We start from the raw sequence: 22,725 nt of genomic DNA on the forward strand, positions 1-22,725 counted from the left end.
TACATAGTCGGGAAACCATGACGTCACGGTGGTTGCATCCATCGTTTTCGTGCAATTTGTGGAATAAAAACAAATGTTATGTTTGTTTAGCTTTTGGATAAAGTGACATTGTAATATAAAGCATCTGTACAGTCTTGTTATTATATTAATATTCTTCTCGTATTTGCTTAAATTGACACTTAAAGTTCAACTCTAAAGAATATCTTACTGACCTAAATATTTGCTGAATGTGTTTTTGTGTATCCTTAAGCTAAAATTAGAATGGACTCAGCAACAAGTGACATCTGCTCGGCAGTCCAGATTCCAGATCAGAATTTCTGTTTTTTTTTTATTTTGGTAGTTTTTGTTTGTTTGTTTGTTTGTTTGTAATGAGCGATCCTTTTAGAGATACCACAGAAGGTAACTGAATGTGCATCAATTTATAAAATCACTTTTATATTAGTGCTATAGTTTTGAGGTAATTTTATTTTACTCTAGTTTTCGTCTGTCTGCCAAGCCAGCAAGGAAACGGCTGTGCGGGTTTCGTACTATACCGAAGAATGCTTCCTTATTAAAGTCTGCAAAGTCACGTCGTTATACAACATCATGTATGACAGTTGAGATGCTACACTCATAAATCACCCCCCCTTCCACCCCTCCCCATAAAGCCTCGGGCCTCCAGTCTTTACGACGCAGCGCTCTGGAATGACAAACCTGAAACTTCTCATCGTCTTTATCACTTTATTTCTAACTCTGTGTATTGATAAAGTGTCACGGTTCATGGAAAAAGCCTGACCCTTGTATGTGCAGTATGTAGCAGCTCCACCCTTGAGCCCCCATGCACTTTGAGGCCTCACCGACTGACACTGATATCTGTCAATGTATGCCTCAGGGGGAAGCTGCTGAGCAGGTTTCTTCCATTCAGTGAAGAGTCATAGCACCCTCCTGTGGAAGGGAGGATAATGATGCCCCCCCCAAACTCCCCAAACTCCTAACTTGCAGAATTTCCATAATCATTTTAAAGTTGTTTCTTGCATCTATCTTCCACCTTCCGTGTGATTGTTGTCACTGGTAATTCTCGCCTGTCCCGTGCATTCCCCAAAAGTGTAACCAAAGTGATATAAAAGAGGCTTGTGATAGACACAGTCATGAAGGCTGAGAGAAAGGAGGGAGGGGAGGAGATGGGAGTGAGGGTGAGATGCAGTGGGGTGAGGTGGGGGAGGAGAGGGGCTCAGAGCATCAAGCTGTTGTATTAATCTGCAAATTTCCTCAGATGACGCAAAGACTGTGACTTCGCCTCCCATCCCCTCTTCGTCTTCATCATCTCCACGTCCCTGCTCTGCGTGTCTCTCCCGATGCCTCGCTCTTGTCGGAAGGGAGACAGCGACAGACAGCAGGTAAGCTCGTCCGTCTCCTTGTTGTCATTTTTTTATATTCTCCTCTCCAATCATTCACGCCTCGCGTACATGCGCTAAATTTGTATCATTTGTGACTATTCAGTGTTTAATTCCAGACACATTAATGGTTTGTTTCATCTTTTTTTGTGCAAAGATTGTGAATGTTTTGGGCTTTTATTTCATTAAAGACATTGGCTTGGGTGATTTTTCAGTTTTTCAACATGTGGGCCCTGTCATGTTTTATCAGATGTGAGTAAGAGGAAGAAAGATCAGAGAGGGATCAGAGAGGGATCAAAGCTGGAATAAGAAGTTTCCAAAAAGGTCTGGTGGCCAAATGAGAAGATGGATTTACTGTATGAAGGGAATGAGCTGTGTTAAATGTAGTCCTGCTGGAGGCGATAGAGAAATTGCGGCGACAGATCAAAAAAGGAAAAGACAGGAGAAGGAAGGAGAGCGAGAGGAGAAAAAGGGAGTTTATAAACTGCAGAGCTTTACTGGGGTGAAGAGAGCAGATGTGATAGACAGTCTGTGCTTAAGGAGTTCAAACAACAGATTAATGCACTCAGATTATCGTCCATGAGAGAGGAGGGGAGGGGGTGCGTGTCTGTGTGTTGACATGTGTTCGCACACGCACATGCAGACAACACCACACACACAAGAACTCAAGTCTTTTCTCTCATTTTCACTCTACCTATTCTCACATCTTAGCAAAATAAAGCTGCCACATTTATTGTTTGTATCTTTTGAGACGTTGGGATTTTCTTCTTGTTATTGTATATGTAACGCTGTCCAACAGATAGGCCTGAGACATAAAGTGTTAGTTGTTGATGTCAGCTTGTCACATCCTTGACTTCCTTTGAATTAACCTCAGGACACTTCTGAAATATTATCCAGAGCCTGCTCTTGACATGCCTAATTTCATTCTACTGGTGATCTTCAACTTGTGTGAACTGACAGGAAATGCAAGTGAGATATCTTTATGCACTAGAAGCCATTGGATTAGACAGCATTTATCAAATCCAAATTCGGTGCTGAATCTGATTATCTAGTATCAAAAGTTTCCTGTTATTCACTGTCAAACAGTCAAGAGGCAGCATCTAGACCCATGTGCGCTCACGTGTGTGTGTGTGTACAGACCTGATGTGGTCGACACTGACCTTCACTGACTGTAACCCCGCTGCTTTTGCGATCTGGTAAACTCATACACCAGGCATGTGTTTGAAGGCAGTTGTGCATATGTTGAAGGAGTTTGGCAGCGCTCTGCTTTGAAGTGCACGGACACTCGTGCTGTGTATCTGTCATCGCTGATATCTAGAATATGGGTGTCTGTAGGGAGAGAAGGCCGTTACGGCGTTTTTGCGGTGCAGCATGTGCGCGTTATCTCTTGTCTTTGAGTGTAACTGTTATTGTGCAGCTTTACAATTATGTGTTAGCAGCAGAAGCAGGCAATCTTATCCCACCACGGTTAATGTTTGAAAGCAGCAATCAAATGTGAATTACAGCTCAGTTCATGTTTTGCAAGGTAAAATTAGATCTTTGCAATACAAATGACCACCTGATGTTTTGTTAAATGACTTTCAAGGTTTTTAAGGCTCAAAATTGGCCTTTGGCAGATGGCCGAATCTGGTTCTGCCTCAAGTTTCTTACTATTAAAAGGGCAGCCTTCCTCGACAGCATTGCCAAGTGTTGTTCAAGGGAGTGTGTCTCATCTTTGAACCTTTCAACATAAAAGACTACAGTTGTTATAAACTGCTGTTATAACAAATTAAATTGTAGTCAATTGAAACAGTCTCAAAGTTTATATAGTTAAGACAATACTTAGATATATCTGTGCATTTTCCTATTTTTTCTGTCTGTTTAATGAACAAAAATGTATTTTATGCTCAAATAAATGTAACCCAACTTAAAAGAAAAATGCTGAGTGTATTTTTAATACAGTTCTGGTGATTTTCTGTCGTGGAACGCCATCATGGTCACAAACTCAAAGGAGAAAGAAGATTTGAAAAGGTCTTTGAAACTTTGAGCTAAAATGTATGTTTAGGAATGTTGAAAAGTAATCAGCAGTTTCCATTTATCCTGATGACCCAGAGGTGAAATGATGAGTTAATTATTTATGAGCTTAAAACAAATTTGAACCTTTATAGTCATTTTAAGTGAGAGACAGATTGTAAGATGATGTCATCTTCTCAAATCTGTGACTTTGCTGTTTTTTTCCATTTATGTAGCAGGAAGACTTCATGTTATTTGGTTGATTTTCTGTCAGACGATCATTGATTAATGCAAAAAACCCAAAAACATTCGCCAGCTACAACAGTACAACACATTCATTTTTGTGATATTGCATAATGGTGCTAACAGGATAACACACCCAGATCTTTTCATTTATTAGATATGCGATGGCAGTTGTGTGTTGTGTAGTTTATTGTGTTTGCTGCAGTGGCCATCCTCATCTCCCTCTGCTGAACAAGGGTGGTGGAGGGGCGGGATGGGGATTATATCTCGATCCGTTTGCAAGGCTCACACCAAACAATCAACCATTGGACATAATCCTCTGACACACCCGTACACACCCGGAGTTACACACACATACACACACATGCACGCACAGATGGTTCCTTAAAATAAAATACAGCGTATATTTGTAACATCCACACACAGAAAATCTTTACATGGATACACTATTTGAATGCGAATGTTTGTAAATTTGAATGCGAACCTTGATTGAAAGAACAAAATAATTATTGATGGGAATTTAGTCTGTGTAGAAAGCACCAGTGAATCAGGTGATTTAGCGGGAGACGTGTACCTTTGATCGGTTTACATGCCGTCACACAGTGATCCCATCTGGATGCAGAAGTTCTCTTATAGTTCATGTTCGTTGCATTAAAAAGATGAGCCTCTCCTACAGTTTATATATCAAAGTTGCGTAGAAGCGAAGGTGACATTCTCACATTTACTCACTTAAAAACCAAGAGAAGTTCACTTTACAACAATAGTTTGCGTGACTACAACAACTTTATCATGTCAAATGGCCAAATCGATTATTCACGGTCCTTTGTTGCTCACTTCAGATTTTAAAATGTACATTTTTGTTGTGTATATCTAGTGGCAGCCATGTTTGTATGCTGATTTTTAGAAGAAATCAAAAAGCTTGTACGCGGTGAACGTTAAGCTCGGAGAGTTAGAGCTGCATCTGTTTGATCTCTTGGATCAACGTCTGTGATCGAACGGTCGGATTATTTATGTGGAAGACTATGGGTGGAAATGAGGAGGGGGGTTGACGAGCCTGCGACAGAAACTGAGGTATTTCTCTCGAGCTGTACGCGCACCTTTTTATCTACAGCTGCTTGGGCTCATTTACAGTAATCAGAGCTCGCTCTTTGGGGAGATTAACTCATTCTGGCGTGGTGACCCGTCGCCCTGGAAGCCATGACGATTAAGAAGATGTGTCGTAAGTGCATGACCGCATGTGAAGACCGATTGTGATGGTTGTCACGCGCTGCACAGGTCATCATCACACATCAGATGGATGACCGCAGTGTTTACGCTGAGGGAACTCATGTTTATCCAGTCGCCATTACTCTGAAAGTCACTGTGGGAGGTTTTCTGTCTGGTGTCTGTATTTCGCAAAGAGGGCATGTAAACAGCAATGCTATCACTACTGTACCAGCAGGGTTTAGTGCTTCTTTTATTTTTTTATTTCTGCTCTGGCTTCACTCGCTTTGAAGTCCCTCTTCCTTTACCGCTGTTTCAGCACTTATCACTAACATGTGTTTCCAGAGCTCTTGCAAAGATTTAAAGTTGTTCTCTCTTCAAAGGAATATGCGCCTGTGTCTGCAGCCTACCTGGCAGACTGGTAATACCTGTGTCATGTTGCTCTGAAATCCTGGATTACTGTAAGCTGGCTGACCAAACTGAATTCACTGACTTGAATTCTTGCATTTTATTCGTGATGTAACAGAAATTCCATGTGGTGCATGGCCTTTGCTCTGTATTCTGTTTAGGGCTTTTCAGGCAAGACTTTAGAAAGTTAAGGAGTCAAATTTAATCTTCCCAAACTGTAAATGGTCTCAGTTTTCCTCTGTTGAAAAGCAGCAGGTCAGCCCAACAAGAGTTGCTTCCTAGAGGCCAGATACATTTTGTCTTGAGGCAGCGCTGACATTTCCTGGAGCAGGAAATCTCTCTGTTGGGGAAGGAAGACAGATTTGCAGCACTGCATCAGGTCCTTGAGGATGTCTTTGCAGCTTACACTCATCACTGCTGCTCTCATCTCAGGATACATGCTGTTGATTAGTTTTTTCAAGGTCTCTTATCAGGAAAGGAGAGGATGAGAGATATTGTTATTCTCATAGTATTAGTCTTTTTCACATTCAGCAGGATTTTTGGTTTTTCTTGTTGTCTGTTTAAAAAGTAAACTTTACTCATTCATTTTCTTTGCAGTAGCCCCTTTTGTAGGCTGGTCACATCTCAGTTTGAAACTTTTACTTTTTTGGGCTCAATTTTTTCCGCCTACTGTGGTCATTTAAATCCACACAAGGAGCGGACAGTTGTCGTAAACACTGATGAAAAGGTGAGAGACGTCTTTCTCTTATTCTCATTCGCATACGCAAGCAAATTGCATGTGGTCAGCTGACATTACCAAACAATGTTCATGCTAAGAATGGCATAAGGATTGAAAAGAGGATTTGTGAAGACTATTAAGAGGAACACCCTCCCCCTCCTCTCCTCGGTACTCCATTCACCGAGGATTATATCTCTGCAATTGAAACTTGGCTGGGCGTTCTCCGGCCCTGATACGCACCAGTTTGGGATAACTCTGGAAATCCAAATTGGTGCTTGGACTGGACACAGTCACATACTAGAAAGGGGCAGAGATATGGCCAGAGGGAGCAGGAGGTGAGAGCGTGGAAGTGAGCACATAAAGCAGTAGGTATCTTTTTACACATCCTCCCTTGTGTATTGTTCTTTTGGTTAATGTATACAACTGTATGCCATCTGCTCAAATTGATGGATTATAATGATGTCTGATTGCAGCTATCTCATTGAGTCAGACTCTCATTGAGTCAGACAGTTTGTAAATGTGACGCTCATACTTGTGACAGGGATTTGGCACGACCGCGCTGCTCTCCAGATGTGTTTATGTACAATTAATGTTGAGAGATGGTAGCGGTGGGGTCTCTGAAATTTTCTTGGTAGACTGGAAACGTGTCGTGTTATTGGACAGCAAACACATTCTTCCTCCATGACTCATTGTTTTGATGGAAATAACTCTGCTTTATATATGTATCTATATCTATCTATCTATCTATCTATCTATCTATATAGATAGATAGATAGATAGATAGATAGATAGATAGATAGATAGATAGATAGATAGATAGATAGATAGATAGATAGATAGATAGATAGATAGATAGATAGATTTGAATTATTGTAGGTGTGATTTGGATTTATAGAGACAGCACACTTGGATTTCATTATTATCAAATTACTCTTTTCAGTAATGCTGTCCATGTGGTAATGCTGACATCATTCCTGCACTTCGGTCCAGGTTAAATATCTATTGGATGGATGCAGACATTCACAGTTTTTGAAGGACTCTGTTAATCCCTAGACGTTTCATTTAGCAGGCTCCTGACCGTGACAGCTTTCTATGAAGTAACTCAACAAGTATTTGATGTATTGCCATTAATTTTCACTCAGATATCAAATGGTGCCCAGAGCATTAATATTGACCCTCTGAGTTGTGAGTCATCATCTTTGACAACCCCTAACTCTGGCTGATTGGGACCCACACCCAATTTCACACCTTGGCTCAGGCGATTAGAGGATCATCAGGGGGTCCTTTTGTCCCTCTGTGGGGGGTTACTCCCACTAGGTTTATATCTGGGACTCTCCACCATTTGACCTTAGAACTGAAGAAGCTTCTCGGATGAGAGGTGAAACGTCTTCAAGTAACTTAAAGAAGTCCAGACGCTTTTCTTTGCAAGCTCCTTTGATTAGTTTGTACAGAATCTTTTCAGTTTAATAAATCCATCAGAAAAGATGGTGCACATTAAGCAAAGTTATAGATGAATTTGTCTTATCTTTCTGTTTTAAGAGAAATGTAGGTGATAAACATCAAAAACACCTGAACAAATGCTTTCACTGTACACAGGACTTCATTCAGAGCGTGTAACACATCCAGGGTTCACATCCTATTGCTTCTAGGGGGTCATTTTTTACCTCACTTTACCTCACTAATCAGCTAAATCTGTTCCTCTATCTTCTATCACCTCCATATTGTGCTGTATTTGGAGTCTGGCAGTTTCATCATTTTCCATTTAAAGGATGATGAACAGATTACATCATGTCCTGTTTAGGCCTTGCCTGCTGTGTTTGGATTGCCTTCAGTTATGCACATTTACCTCCATTTAGAACCTAAACCAAATCCTCACAGGACATTCCTGTTGTGTGAGCCTTAGGTGCTTCTGGTTTTCACTAATCCCCTTTGAAAAATAGGCTCGACCACCCCCAGCGGTAAAGTGTGAAGCCTTGCTAGTCTACCCTTGCTATGTTAAACATTTATAGTCTAAGCTAATCAGCATTGCTATGAGATGCTGCAGTTTGCTTTCCAAAGCACGTCGTCATTCAGCACTAAAACCCACCTTTTCCACTGTCCTCACAGACAGGATGACAAACCAGCCGACAGCCAACCAGTCCAACGCAAACAAGGAGAAGGAGAAAGAAAACCAGCGAGATGACAACACAGAGATTGCGTATAAAGATGCTGGCCATTGTAGCCGCAACACACACAACCTGCTGCTGGGACTCACGGTTATGGGTACATATGAAAAGAAGCACTCAGGCGATGCCATGATGAGGGCACAAGTTGAAGAAATACTGGAGCAAAACAAGCCTTTGTTTTGCTTTTATGCACATAGTTTAACACTCCAAATTCCCACATGTTTTACTGAATGACTAGAATTACAACTGAGGTTAGTTTTATTGTTAAAAAAAAGAAAAGGACCAATTTATGCTGCAGCAAAAATTACCACACGCAAACCTTGATGTAAATACTCCGAGATCATTTTCCCATGAGATGTCTTAGGCTTGTTGTTGTCTTTGCTCTGCCACTGTAAACACTTTGGTATGTTTCTCCACAGCTGTGTGTTTTGTCAAAAAAAGCCTGCAGAGTCAAGGAGTGTGTTATTTTTGTCTGCAATTTGTCACATAGATTTAAACCTTGATATGAACTTGTTTACATTTCAGTAGATGGCTCTCATTAGTCAGCGATCTCTTGCATCTCCAACGTTAAACACAGTGTTAGGGGCCCTCACAAAAAAGGCTAATGAGTCCGCCGAAAGGTTATAAACTGAGGGTGATTTCTGACACGGTTAATATTACTACTGAGTTTTACATATTTGTGACATTTGGAACTCATTTTTTAAACCAATATTCATTAGATTTTTAAATGTGCACATAAGGTAGTGTTTAGGCATGCGTTTCGACTTGTCTGGAAACTAAAACAATAGCCTGTGCTATTATGGGACTTTTTGAGGCATGGAAACATAGTATGCCTTTTTAATGGTTTGGGAAATGAATGCAGACATGATTGGCTAAACAACTGCTGCACAAAAACAAAACTCTGTAATTAGCTTATTTTTTTCCGCTCCTCAGGCGTCGTCATGGGAGCCGTTTTTGGGATGATGCTGCGGTACATGCAGGTGACAGACAGCGCCGCCCTCACAATGGTTTCCTTTCCTGGAGAAATCCTTATGAGGATGCTGAAGATGCTCATCCTGCCTCTTATCATCTCCAGCCTTATCACAGGTGTGGCCATTATAGACAGCATCATGCTGGTTTTAATAAGTTAAAAAGTAACCAATACTGTGTTAACACTGTAACGGGTGATTGTCCAGTGTGTGCATAATTTAGGGCACACTCATTGTCCCCAGTGATTACTAACCAACTACAACCTCATACTCCTGAACTTTAACCATAATAAACTAAACTAAACATGTTAATATGTTAACTGTGGAAAAATTTTAATTCTGACATTAGTAGAACTAATGGACTATTGCATGTACATGTAGTCTACAGGACTACGTGTACTTATTAGTCAGAAGTTACCATATTTGGACAAAAGGGTGGATTTCTGTTATAAGCTAACTCAAGCAAATTAACTCTACCAAGTTTGGTTAGGAAGGTGCATCTAAGACTGTATGGGAGCGTCACACAAACATACACAATGTAGGTAAAAGTATTGAGCCACTCCTCTTATGGTGTGTTCCATCTGAAGCTGGAAATTGGAATTTCGTAGTTGGATTTTTCAACTGGAACATTCCCCTCAAGTCGGACTTCCAAATCAGAAAACAACCCCACCAACCTTGACTTGGTGGCAGCCCATGTAAATATTAATGAAACTGTAAAACTCGTACTCTGCCACTGCACTGCCACTGTTGTGTTGATAAATAGGTCACAAATACACAGTTAATAAAAATCTGCAATCTACAATAAGAAGTGCCCAGTTCTGCTTAAAATCCGCCGTAAAATCTCTCCTTAAAAGAGTCCCAGTTTTGAAGGTGGACCCTTTGGAAATTAATTGCAATCTCTTCAGCTAGACTCTGTTTGTGAATATGCTGCATGTTTATAAGCACAAAAAAATAAAGAACCATTCCACTGCATTGCTAGTGATATATGAATGACTCTACCTTGCTAAGAAGCAAAAAGAAATCCAGTATTTCATAGCTTTTCTGACTTTGCCACTGGAACACAGTGAATTCAGGACTGATAGCTCCAGCATCCAGCCTCCAAGGCAAAAGCAATGCTGCATTAATTTTTGAATTCAAGTGTTTTCAGTCCCATCGTCACAGGTGTATAAAATCAAGGACCTACCCATGCAGTCTGCCTTTGCAAACACTTGTGAAAAAATCGGTTTTTCTAAAAAGCTCCCTGAATCTGCTTGTTCTCCTTAAACAAGATTCCACCTTTGCAACAAGTTGGTTTGTGAAATTTCTTGCATCGTAGATATTCCACAAGCATCTATAAGTGGTATTATTGCAAAGTGAAAACATTCAGTAATCACAGCAGCTCAGTCATGACGCCGCAGACCTATAAAGTAACAGAAACAGGGTCAACAAGTGCAAAAGTCTTAATATCTGCAGCGTTCCAAACCTCGTCCAGCATTAACATCAGCACAAAATCTGTATGCTGGGAGCTTCACGGTATGGGTTTCCATGGCTGAACAGCTCCTGCACGTGTTAAGGATTTAAGTAAGTAACATGCATTTTAAATGCTCGAATTAAGGAGGAAAACAGACGTATAATATCAGTTATGTATGCTCTAATATTTCTCTTGTAATTGGATAAAAATACTCCAGAAATCATCAAACTCACAACCAGTTTAGTGACTGAAATTAGAAAACCTAGCAGGTAGCTAGCCAGCTAGAGCCACCTGAGTTGATTCATGAATTAGCATGTGAAAAGCTAAAAACTAAAAAGCCAGCGGTTTATCCAAAAAACATGTATCAAACTTTAAACACTCTACAGGAAGTATTTGCACTTTAAAGTACTGGGAAACTCGAGCTTCGAGGTAAAGACGCTGTTATTGACTCTGTGGACTTGGACACACGTTGTTTTACATCTGTTGTCTGTCTCTTGTAGGGCTTGCTGGTCTAGACGCGCGCTCCAGTGGAAGGATGGGTAGCCGAGCCATGGTGTACTACATGTCCACCACTGTAATCGCTGCCGTCCTCGGGGTCATCCTGGTGTTGGGGATCCACCCAGGGAACCCTAAACTGAGGGGAGGCAACTCATCATCCACATCCACGAAAAACCAGGAAGTCAGCAGCCTGGACGCTTTCCTTGACCTGATTCGAAACCTCTTCCCAGAAAACCTGGTGCAAGCCTGCTTCCAGCAGGTACCCTCTACATTAACCATCTACTGCTTCATTATCTTGGCTCATCTTGAACCATAAGCTTTCACGCAAACTGAAAATGTTAATATAAACATAGCAAAGAAAGATTCTTGACTAATACGTTTCCTTTTAATAAAACGCGAGTGTTTCCCAGTATTGCTTTGCTGGGACTTTCAGCATCAAAGCTTTTGGTAAGGCTCTACATTCCTTATATGAAATTTGCATCATTCAGCTTTAAGGTGATGATAATCAAACTACACTGAATAGAGAAAGAAATTGGTAAATAAATAATATCTGAAGTTTATTAAAATTGTATTTTTGTTTTTCAAGATAAATTTCCTCTTTAATTTGAATGAATGTTCACAGACATCGCTTCATGTGCTTCATGTTAATAGTTTACTAGAAAAACCATTGCAAACTACAGATTTAATTTTCCAAAACTGCTACCACTTGGATCCTGAATTGTGATTGTTTTGTCAGCGATTGTCAACAATTATTATTGCTAATAATTATTATCCAAAGTGTATCATATTGGAAAGTCTTGCTTGTGCCCCAGGCCACATTTGAGGAGATGAACTTTTCTGGATAAGGGATTACTGAGCAGTTTGAGAGAATGAAGGACTCGGACAGAGTTCTTAAAAACTTATGGTTCTCCAGAGAGGTTAGCTGTTCTCCAAACTTCATACGTAACAATTTTTACATATGCTGTCTGGACTGATTCAAAGGCTTCATTTGGCTAGAAAGAGGCTAAGAGGCCACGCAACTCTTTGGACTGTTGGAGGAAGCCAGGGTACTCACGGGAGACCTCACGCAGGTGTGGGGAGAGTATGCAAACTCCACACAGAAAGATCACAGGAGTCAAAGCCAAACCCATCCCCAACAGGGGTGGGCAACTCATTTTCTAAAGGGGCAACATGAAAAACTGGGACTGGTGTGGATTGCTGCAGTAATACACTTATAAAATTAAATTAATATTAAACAGAAATGAGTTCAGATCATTGGTGCAGATCTCCACAACAGTTCTGGGACAGTTTGTTGCCCACCCAGGGCCCAGAGTGTGATAATCTAGTTTAAAACAAATACTAATATAGAGCTTATCAACTGAACCACTGAAAACATGTCTTACATACTAAAAGACGATAAATCAGTGCCATTGCAATTCATCAAGTCATTTATAAAATAGATCTAGGGTTGCTTTTTTCCATTCTTTGTAATGTATTGTGAGTTAGTGCTAATGGTGCCGTCGAAGAGGGACAATTCAGGAAGCGGCTTGTGTTTTTGTGATGCTGCAGTTGCCTTCTTCTGTCCAATCCTGTTTTTTCTGTCATGCGTGTTCGTCTGAATGATTAGAAGTAGTTGTCTGTGTTTGACTGGGCGATGGTCAGCCGTCCTGCAGCTACCGCTAATCTCTTTACAGCTGCAAAGCCACATACTTATTTAGTGCAGTAAGGCATCTGCTGGTGAACCGAGAGCTTTATTTCTGTCTGCATCTTTATTTTAAACTGCGTCTTTGTTCATATTCATCAGGAATTCAGTAAATTCATGTAAGTCATTATTTAGCAGCAGGGAATTGTCCTCCCCCTTTCAGCCTTTTCGTCTCCTTTTTCTTTCCCTTTGTTGTATTTATGTTTCTCTTTTGCCTTTTCTTTAAACAGAAATCAGAGCACGTCGTGCCGCTGCCAAAACTTTGTTTGTTCACACACAATGGGAGTTACAAAATCTAAGCACCCCAGCACAAACCACAGAATAATCTGAATGTCGCCCCGTGTTTCCTTCAGGTTCAGACGGTGCTGAAAAAGGTGCCGGTCGCAGCAGCAAACCAAACTGAGCCCATATTAGTGAACAGAAAAAAACTGGAATACAAATGGGGCATGAACGTCCTCGGTGAGTTGATAACAGAGTTCGTATTGCGAGACGCTTGCGTTTTCCAGGTCTCTTTTTGGTTATTTGTTCTCATTTTTCCACTTACTCGCTTGCTTTGTGTTTTCGTCAAGGTTTAATTGGCTTCTTCATCACCTTTGGGATCTGCATGGGCCGGATGGGCGAGCGTGGGAAGGTCATGTGTGACTTCTTCAACATCCTCAATGAAATTATCATGACGATGGTGTCCATGATCATGTGGTCGGTGTCTTGTATTCCTTCATTCGTATTTGTGTGTCTGTGTTTAAAAAGTGCGTGCCTCTGTTTTTCCTCTTGGTGGCCAACGTTTGACATTTTGGCGATACCACATACAACGGTCGGAGACAGTGATGGATAAGGCGAAGACTGTGTGCTTGAGGCAAATTGTGGGAACAAGCAGCAAGGTCAGATAGAAAAAAAAAACAAAGAGGAAGAGGGAGAAAGTGTGTCAGTGAAGGACACAGACAGATGGAAAGAGGGAGAGGGTTTCCCTGGGACATGCTGGAGTCTGTGGTATGCTGGGGAGTAGCAGGAGCCGGGGCCCGGAACGGCGTTGTGGGCTCCCAGGGGAGCCGTGGTGGAAGATCTCCAGAATGTAATGGATCCATCGATGACAGAGGAGCTACTTGATGGCAGAGCAGAAAGTAGATGCGGGCAGGAGGGACGTAAAAAGATGTGTGTGAGAGCAGTGCACGTCTTGAGGCTTCACAGAGCCCAGGCAAGTGGCGCAGAGAAAGTGTAGCGGTACTCGGAGCGGGGATGGGAAAGGAAAGGAGGAGTAGAGTAGGCGGTTGGACGAGAAACAGCAGGATGCTTGTCTCGCAGCTCCTCTAAGCCTCCTCTACATGTGCAGCTGGACACCAAAGGAACTGTATCATTGTCTGTATCACTCACTCAGTGTAAACAGATTACTCACGGGCTTATGGTGCGAGCCAAACACAGAATCCAGTGTATACAAAAAGCACGCATCATACAAGGGGCATATCTATCAAATCATATACATGGCATACCGCACCAAACAACTGTCACTGGATGCCAGCTGACCTGGGAGAATGCACCGTCTCATGATGGGACAAGGAGTCGCTTTAATTCAAGTGTCCCAATAACTGCAGTCTGTATTCATGAACAGGGACAACTGCTCTCCAGAGCTGGAAACCAGAGATCCAAGCATGTGTCCTGTCCCCTTGCAGAGAAACGTGCTTCTTTGACAGTGACTAAAGATTTATGAGGTGGCGAAAACGTTGGCCTGACATTAAAAAAAAGTAACAGGGTGGCTACAGCTCCTTAAATATTCTTAAAATATCTTAAATTCATATCAATTTATAAAAGGCTTTGTAAAATTTATAGTCATGTCACCACATGGATTACTAGAACACAGTGCCACCATTTCTGCGGCATTGTTTATTGTTCTGCTATCCCTTTTAAATGTGTTTTACATGTGTAAATATAGTTAATGGCAACAGGACGCTTATAGGCTAATTATTGACTTATTTAATGGTTGTTGTGTCAGAAAACATCTTAAAATACTGAAATGTGATCCTGGCAGTAACATGCAGACATGGTGAGTTCACTGACAAACAGCTATGGTGGTAACCACCAATAACTCTTAGTGGTTGAAGCCAGTTCATAGAAATATTTAATAGGACAATAACACTGCATGTGAAACATTTTTTTTAATGTTTGGTACGGTGACAATGATTATGTTGTTTTCACATTAACACACACTTGTGTTCCTAAACAAAGCCATTTTTTGTCTTTTTATTTTTGTGTGAACTTTTGTGCTTGACTATATATATAAAGTTTGTATTTTTCATTACAGGTTTGATCTTAAATATTATTTTAAAGAATAGTAAAGTAGAAAGAGTAGGTAGCCTTCAAAAGACCTGTGGACACCTTGTCTTTTGTTGTAATTCATCCATAATTATTAGATTAAATTCAGTCAATCAAATCAAACAATTTCTGCCTTCAAATGGCTTTGTTGCTTATTGGACAGTTTAAAAAAGCAGAAAGAAATATTCATGTACATACACATATATAGTGTATACTAAATGGAGTTTAATGGAACATGAACCACAATCAGTCCCAATCAAATAATTTCTGCTGTGATGTCTTTGTCCAGGTACTCTCCTGTCGGCATTGCCTCTCTGATTGCGGGAAAGATCGCAGCTATCGGGGACCTGGAGGTGGTAGCCAGGCAGCTGGGCATGTACATGGTGACTGTCATTGTGGGTCTGATGATCCATGGGGGCTTGATCCTACCCGCTATATTCTTTGCAATCACCAGAAAAAGCCCCTTTGCTTTCTACTCTGGGATCTTCCAGGCATGGATCACAGCCTTGGGCACTGCTAGCAGGTATGACAGCTTGCAGGAAGTGCATATGTATGTTTGGAAGTCGTCTGTTTGGGCATGTGTTCACACATGTGTGTCACATATTTCTTTTACAACACGTATTGCTTGGACAGCTGTTGTAGTTACCGTGATTGATCGGCGTAGCCTGCTACTCGCTTTCAGCTATTTGGGTTAAATCTGAAAGGCCTGAAGGCAAAAATCTGTATTTATGCAGCTACACTGACAAATCAGGACAGCAGAGCCAAAGCGCAGGCTATCATAGACGAGTCCATGTCGGACAGATTCTGTGTTGTAAGTATCTAAGCCTTCGGATTAGTTGCCACCAGCCAAACTGGCCCCGCTGTATCCTGCCCGGCTTGGCTTGGCCCAGCCTGCCTGGGATTCAGCATTGCTGCTGAAACCAACTGTTATTTTGGCACATTACTGAGGCTTTAGTGAATATGGGTAATCCTATCAACGTTTTCTCTAATTATATTATGACCCGACCTCAGCGGGGCCGGGAATCAAATTCCTTTAATTCACATGTTGGAGGATTGAAACAGTGGCCTACCCCAGCTGTTAGGACGAGGCTGTCGGCCGACTCAAATTTCTCCTGCCTTTTTTAATTGTTGTCTCTTCCCTTCGCCCTCACCTCTGCACTTATGCCTTTCACCACCTGTCTGCCTATTTTATATCCCTCAGCAGACACTTTGCGCCTGCTCCGAGTACATCTGCACCTTTTTTCCCTCTAACTCGCCTTCTTGTGTGGCCTTCTTCTTTCAGCGCGGGGACATTGCCGGTCACCTTTCGCTGCCTTGAGGAAAATCTGAAGATTGATAAGCGTGTGACTCGCTTCGTACTTCCCATAGGTGCCACCATTAACATGGACGGCACTGCCTTGTACGAAGCCGTGGCCGCCATCTTTATTGCCCAAATGAATGACATCACCCTGGACTCTGGGCAGATCGTTACTGTCAGGTAAACCACATGGTGACTTGACTCTCATGACTCAGGTTTCATTATCAGAAAGCAGCACCGCTGAGGCGCTGCTGCTCTTTCTCCCACATCAACTATAAGCCTTTAATAGTTTCCTTACTTGGCTGCTTCTGAAGATGCCTTACAGCATCTTTGCCAGCCAGCTATTCGTTTCCAAAACCAAGAGCAAAAAACATTTATCTTCTACTTAACCTACTCAGATTCCAAGCACTGCTTTTTCTTCTATTTACATTTTTCATAAAAGAAACAGAACAAACCAAAGTGGTTTTAATATCTATACACTGGACCTTAACCAGTCCACACAGCGGTACAGTGGTTAGCAATGTAGTTGCACACAAGAAAGTTCTGGATCTGCACCTCGAGGTCAGCTGGGGCCTTCCCGTGTGGAGTTTGCATGTTTTCCCTGTGCCTGCGTGGGTTTTCTCCGAGTGCTCCAACTTCCTTCCACTGTGCAAAGGCTTGCATTTTAGGTTGATTGGTCTCTCAGAATGGGCTCAGGGTGTGGATATGAGCAAGAATGGTTGTCTTGTCTATCTGGTTTGCAGCGCTGTGATGAACCGATGACCTTTGCAGGAACCAACATCCCTCGCTCAGTGTCATCTGGGAGAAGCTTGAGCTACCCTGCAACGCTAGCTAGGCGTGCAGTTTATAAAGAGGATGGACTGACTTTTGTAGAAAGTATCCAGTATACAAACATTTGCATTGATTATTTCAACACACAGAATGTTTTAGTTACCAACAAAATCAGAAGTGACGCAACATGAGATGGCAATAAATAATAAAACTTTATGCATATATTCTGATTCTACATATACATTTAAATTTGTGCTGATATTGACGTGAAACGCTTCATAATGCTTAAGCATGGATGTTGGAGCACCTTTGAGGCCCTTGTGACAAGCTGTTTGTTGTCTTTTTGTTGTTGTTTACGCCATCAGCTGAGTAAACTAGGTGATAGAAGGTCATGTGTTTAGCCAGAGGAAAAAGCACCTGGCACAATTTACTCACATGCTGTGGCCAAAAGCAGGATGGGATAGGAAATTGTGGGGGTGTGAATGTAAACATAAACCGATGTGCACATTAGTGTAAGTAGCCTCCATCACGGTCTCTGTCACCTGATTGCACCAGAACAGGTTCCTTTTTTGTCCTGCTCTCTGTTATTTTTCCTAAGAAGGATATTAACAAACAATATTCCCTGAATGCCGTGTCAGCCCGTCCTGCTGTAAGGTTTTTGTGTCAAAGTTCATTCTGATTCAAATATTAGTAAAAAGGGAAAAATATCAATTATGTTCTGACTCATCCTGAAGTCTCTCGTCCTGCGTCAAACATAGATGAATGGAAAGTGACGTTTGACTTGACTGTATATAAAAGATGGACATGTTTTGGAACCAGAAGTGACTGCAGCTGGACAAGAGGAGCGCTAAGTTTCCAGCTAACACCTAAAGCTTGTTTAGCAATCTGCATCTGTAGCTTTTATGCCTGCACAAATACCAGCTGATTAGTGTTAGGCAACATTCAGATAAATTACAAATAATTTCACTCATCAAATGTCTCGGTGCATCTTTATCGAGAAACCAGCAACACAAACACATTGGAACTCGTTCATTCATTTTCTTCTCTGCATTTACAGAAGTGTACAGTCTGCATGCTTTAGTTCATTTTCAAACAACTTGCATCAAGTATGTTACGAGGTATAGAAATAAATATGGAAGGAAGTAAAGAAATATTCATCTCCCATTTCTGAGGTTTGAGCAGGAGATTGGATCCAGTCTGCTTGGATCAGATTCTGCTTGTTGTGGCCGCGGGTTACAAATAACGCTCAGCACTTTGAAGTTGTTTATTGTGTGTCTTTCATCAACGGCTGTTTACCACGAAATCGAATTTTAAGAAAATGCTGTATGGTTTTTGTGTGATGAAACTGAAATAAAATCCATATGTACTACATAAATCTGCCCCACTTAATCTCCCAGTCACAGCGTGGTGATAATTGGCACTGCAGTTTGTCAGACACAATTGAGATGTAACTAATAACAGATGAATAGCTTCATGCAGTAAATATCACAGTTTAGAGCTGTATCCAGACTGGCTGGCCTGCAGGCCCCTGTGGTTACTGATAATTCTCTAATTGCAGACATGCAATGACAAGCAGCATTTTTCAGAGTCTTTAAAGTTTTACTTTAGGAAACATCTTTTGTTGTGGACAGAGGAACTGAGTCCTTTCTATCCTCATGTACTTTATACAAGCATTGCATTGATGAAATACACGTAAATGAGCTCACATAAATCCGAGACTTGTTGGTGTGTGATGTTGAGAAACAGAATACTGGACCACTCCATGTGTAAATCTTTGTGGGTGGAGACAGATTAGGGTTTTTGATTTTTTTGATATGGTGATATTATAAACACGTAAAACTAAAACTCACCTCTCGCTACAATTTAAAGTCTTTAACTTTAAGCTAATTGTGCTTTTGGCTGCCATATGACTGACTAAACATGCTGAATCAGCAGTGAAAGCATGAATTGGTGAGTTCCAATATTAAATGTGGTTTCGGTTAAGCCTTTTCTGGTGTTTCAGTGGTTTTTGAGCACAATGGTCTGGTTTTACAGTTGGGTTTAATTATTTTTTCATATATTTTTTCCATCACACATCTCCTTTTGCATGTGGAATTAGTTCACTTTTGCATTTTTCAGTCTACCATTTTTGGCAAGTGTTCAGAAAACTATGAAAAAAGTAATGTCTGTTGCCAGCCCACATCACTCAGCGGATACAACTGCTATGTAATCAAAGAAAGGATATCTATTGGAAAAACTGATGGAGGCCATGCTATTTAATTTGCTTTAGCTTAGACCTGCATTACTAGGTAGTACTAGACACAGAATTTAAAGACACCCAGTGTGTCCTTTGATTTATGCAGATAGGAAAAAAAGGCAAAAAGAGGCCTAGGGCAGCACAGTAGTTACAGGGATGTCTGACACTTGACTCAAGCTGAACTATTAGGGAGTGATGAAAGGGTTGCACTTGATTGATTGACTGATTGGAAAAGGCCATATGTGCATAACTGTGAAAATGGGAAAAAGCCAGAATCGTCACTAAAATCACGATTTGATTATCTCTGCCTGCCTACAGCACATTACTGCAAGCATGATTTAAATATACCTTTTTCCCATCTCTTCTCTCCAGTATGACCGCCACACTGGCCAGTGTTGGAGCCGCCAGTATTCCTAGCGCTGGACTGGTAACCATGCTACTGATCCTGACAGCTGTCGGCCTGCCTACCCAGGACATCAGTCTGCTGATCGCTGTCGACTGGCTGCTGTGAGTCAGGTGTCTGATGAGCAGGCAATAACAAATCACTGCTCTGCAATCCATGTTAGGGTGCTATAATTAACGTATGCAAGAGGTTGTGAAAATGTTGGTATCACTAAGACGTCGTTTCACTCACTGACACTGATGCCATTTGTCCACTCAGTGACCGAATGCGTACCTCCATCAATGTCGTTGGCGACTCATTTGGTGCCGGGATTGTGGATCACTTGTCAAAGACGGAGCTCACCGAACTTGATGCAGCCGAAATGCAAACGCTCCCGCAAGAGGGGGAGCTCGATTTCGTCCCTCCGCCGCCAATCCTCACGGAGATGGACATGGTCGACCCTCTCAAACCGCCCGAGCTGCCTCCTCGTTCCCCTCGCCCACCCAAACAAAACCACCACAGTCACATACTCTCCCAATCCCACTCCATCACTTACTCGCCATCCCGTTCTGTCCGGTCTCCGTCACCACGCTCCATCAGTTCTCCCTCTCCGCGTTCCGTCTGTTCCCACTCTCCCAGGCCTTTCCGTACTCATTCCCCACGCCTCCTGCGCAGGACAGAGCCAGGATATTGTGTCCTGCCCAGCCATGACAATCAGGTACGTACTTTCTACCTTATACTTTAAAGACAGATGGCAGTTAGTACATACATTAGAAATCTAAATCTTCTTGTTATCCTTGTTATTTAGCATAGAGTTTGTTGAATATTACGAATATGTGTCTATAGTTTTGTAACTTGTAATTGACCAAATGTTTGATGTTTTAATGTTTTAATAGGGTCATTTTACCAGTTCAGTATAAATATACCAAAAGCTTAGCCTTGACACTACTCTAAAGGCTTTTTTTTTCAATTCTTAGCTCTGTATGACATCACAGAAACCCCACTCACCTGCTGTTAAAACCCTCGGATGCATTAAGATAACTAAGGAGTATTTTGAACTGCAAATCATGTAAAGCTACTCTAATAGAGTATAAAAAACCAAAAATAAAACTACAGAGAAATTAATATAATATGCCCACTTTATCATGTATATTGAAAATGCATCAAAGATTTCTGGATGCAGATAAACACAAAGCCTTGAACCTAATAATATGACTATGATGACATCATCCTGGGAAAGACCTTTAACATTTAGCATGTTTAATTTAAGTATGTTGGTCAGTCAGTGCAGGCTGCATGATCTCATTTCGGTCTCTTCACACTCTCAGATTCCCACACTGCCGCGCTCCTACAGAGAGAGAGAGACAGACCGAGAGAGAGAAAGAGACAGGGAGCGGGAGCGACTGAGGCGAGAGAGTGAAACTGAGGAGGAAGAGGAGAGGGAGAGGGTTCTGGGCGAAGTAAGCGACGGTGAGGAGAGCGATGACACTGCTTACGATCGAAGGCACACCATCCCGCCGTGCGACCTGCCGTGATCAGATTTCACCACCAGCGTGTTTCACAGTCGATTTGTTTCCACTTTTACGACAGGTTTTAACCACTTTCAGCTTCACTCTTCAGTGGAGGTACAGAGTGGGTTGCATTGCTAATTTTTCAATGCACGGATCTTAAAATGTCATGATGGCAATGCAGTGTAATATTCCCAAGAAGGCCCTTAAAAACCAGGCCTGAGACTTTTGCCCTGTGGTTGGATGCTGAAAGAGTTTCTTTTCCTCCTTATCTTATCTACTCCAGTCTTGATTTATCATTTTTCTTCTGAAATCCACCCAAACCTAAAATGTTCCCAAACGCATACACGTCCACGAATTCAACTGATGCCAGAGAATGTGAGTCTGCTCTTGATGAAAAAAGTCTGCTGGTGCTCTCACCAGCCTTGTAACGCACAAACAGGAATTCATTTTGCTCAGATTCCCTTTGCTTCCCTTTAAGGAAGTTTTAAAAAAATTTACTTTTAAAAGAAAAGTTTGACATTTTGAGGACATTTGCAGTGAGGAAAAATGTATTCACAGTTAAAGACTAATATCATTAACTGTAAATATATGTAGAACTTCAGGTAGCTTTCAGTGGAAAACGGCTGGCCTGGTTCTCTTTCAAGGTCATAAAACATTTACTAGCACCTTTAAATCTCATTAATTAACAGGTGATGTCTTTTTCTAACAAGTTTAAAAGCTGAATTTAAAATGTGCACTTTTGCTGGATGTTAAATTTTTCACTAGAGTGACAGTTTGATCCTTTCAAAGTCTTGCATTGCAGGTGGTCACCAGTACTGGTGGATTTACTTCACTTTGGAGATAGCCAGGATAGCTGATTCCTACTAGTGTTTTGGCTGAGAAAACTAGCAGGTAAACTGTAGCTTTATAATTAGTATACTGATAGAAAGTACTCGTTTTAATTCTGCTTTATCGATATAGTTCCAAATCAGAACAGTAGTCAACTCAAGGTGCTTTGAGTTGACTACGTTTGAGACCCTATCGTATTTTGGAGCGAAAAACTCCAGAATCCAATGATCCCCTTTGAACAAGCAGCAGGTGACAGTGGGAAGGAAAAACTCTCTTCTGACAGGAAGAAATTTCCAGCAGTGCCAGACTCAGGGAGGAAAGCCATCTGCCGTGACTGGCTGGGAGGTTGGGGAAAAGGAAACAAAGGAGTAAAACGAGATGCTTATTGCAGTCTGAGCCTATTGCAACTTAACTAACGGATGCTCCAGGGTCACCTTGTCGGAAATGAAAGTAGAGTTTTTCACACGTGAACTGACTGCAGCTATGAAGCTTTTCTAGCTGTTACCAAATGTAAATGTGGAAATATAAAAATGCATCTCAGTCATTTCATTTATTAGTCTATAACTTGCCAGCATGAGAATACAGAAGGTATGTGGTTTCCTCCTGCATGCCCAGGCGCCACTCGAATTCAAACCAAAGTGAGAACCAGACTAAAGCAGATTTTTTTCCTGTTTTGTGCTACACGTGAAAACTCATC

At 41.5% G+C, this 22,725-nt stretch overlaps 1 protein-coding gene across 3 annotated transcripts; it reads left to right on the forward strand.

Moving 5' to 3' along the window:
• Positions 1–1,232: 1,232 nt before the first annotated feature.
• slc1a9 (solute carrier family 1 member 9) lies at positions 1,233–21,313 on the forward strand. Of its 3 annotated transcripts, none has more exons than XM_004552499.2 (11): positions 1,233–1,376; positions 8,044–8,199; positions 9,036–9,188; positions 11,021–11,277; positions 13,053–13,158; positions 13,269–13,395; positions 15,293–15,526; positions 16,286–16,480; positions 19,680–19,814; positions 19,969–20,407; positions 21,018–21,313. In XM_004552499.2, exons 2-11 carry the CDS (start codon positions 8,049–8,051, stop codon positions 21,222–21,224), a joined length of 2,004 nt encoding a protein of 667 aa, XP_004552556.2. In that variant the 5' UTR covers positions 1,233–1,376; positions 8,044–8,048; the 3' UTR covers positions 21,225–21,313. The 3 variants fall into 3 exon arrangements, with proteins under 3 accessions (XP_004552556.2, XP_076739537.1, XP_014263549.2); XM_076883422.1 differs by lacking the exon at positions 1,233–1,376 and adding an exon at positions 4,791–4,827; XM_014408063.2 differs by lacking the exon at positions 1,233–1,376 and adding an exon at positions 4,924–6,302.
• The last annotated feature ends 1,412 nt before the right edge of the window (positions 21,314–22,725 follow it).

Source organism: Maylandia zebra, linkage group LG4 (assembly GCF_041146795.1).
Source record: "Maylandia zebra isolate NMK-2024a linkage group LG4, Mzebra_GT3a, whole genome shotgun sequence".
In the NCBI taxonomy this organism is placed as follows: domain Eukaryota; kingdom Metazoa; phylum Chordata; class Actinopteri; order Cichliformes; family Cichlidae; genus Maylandia; species Maylandia zebra.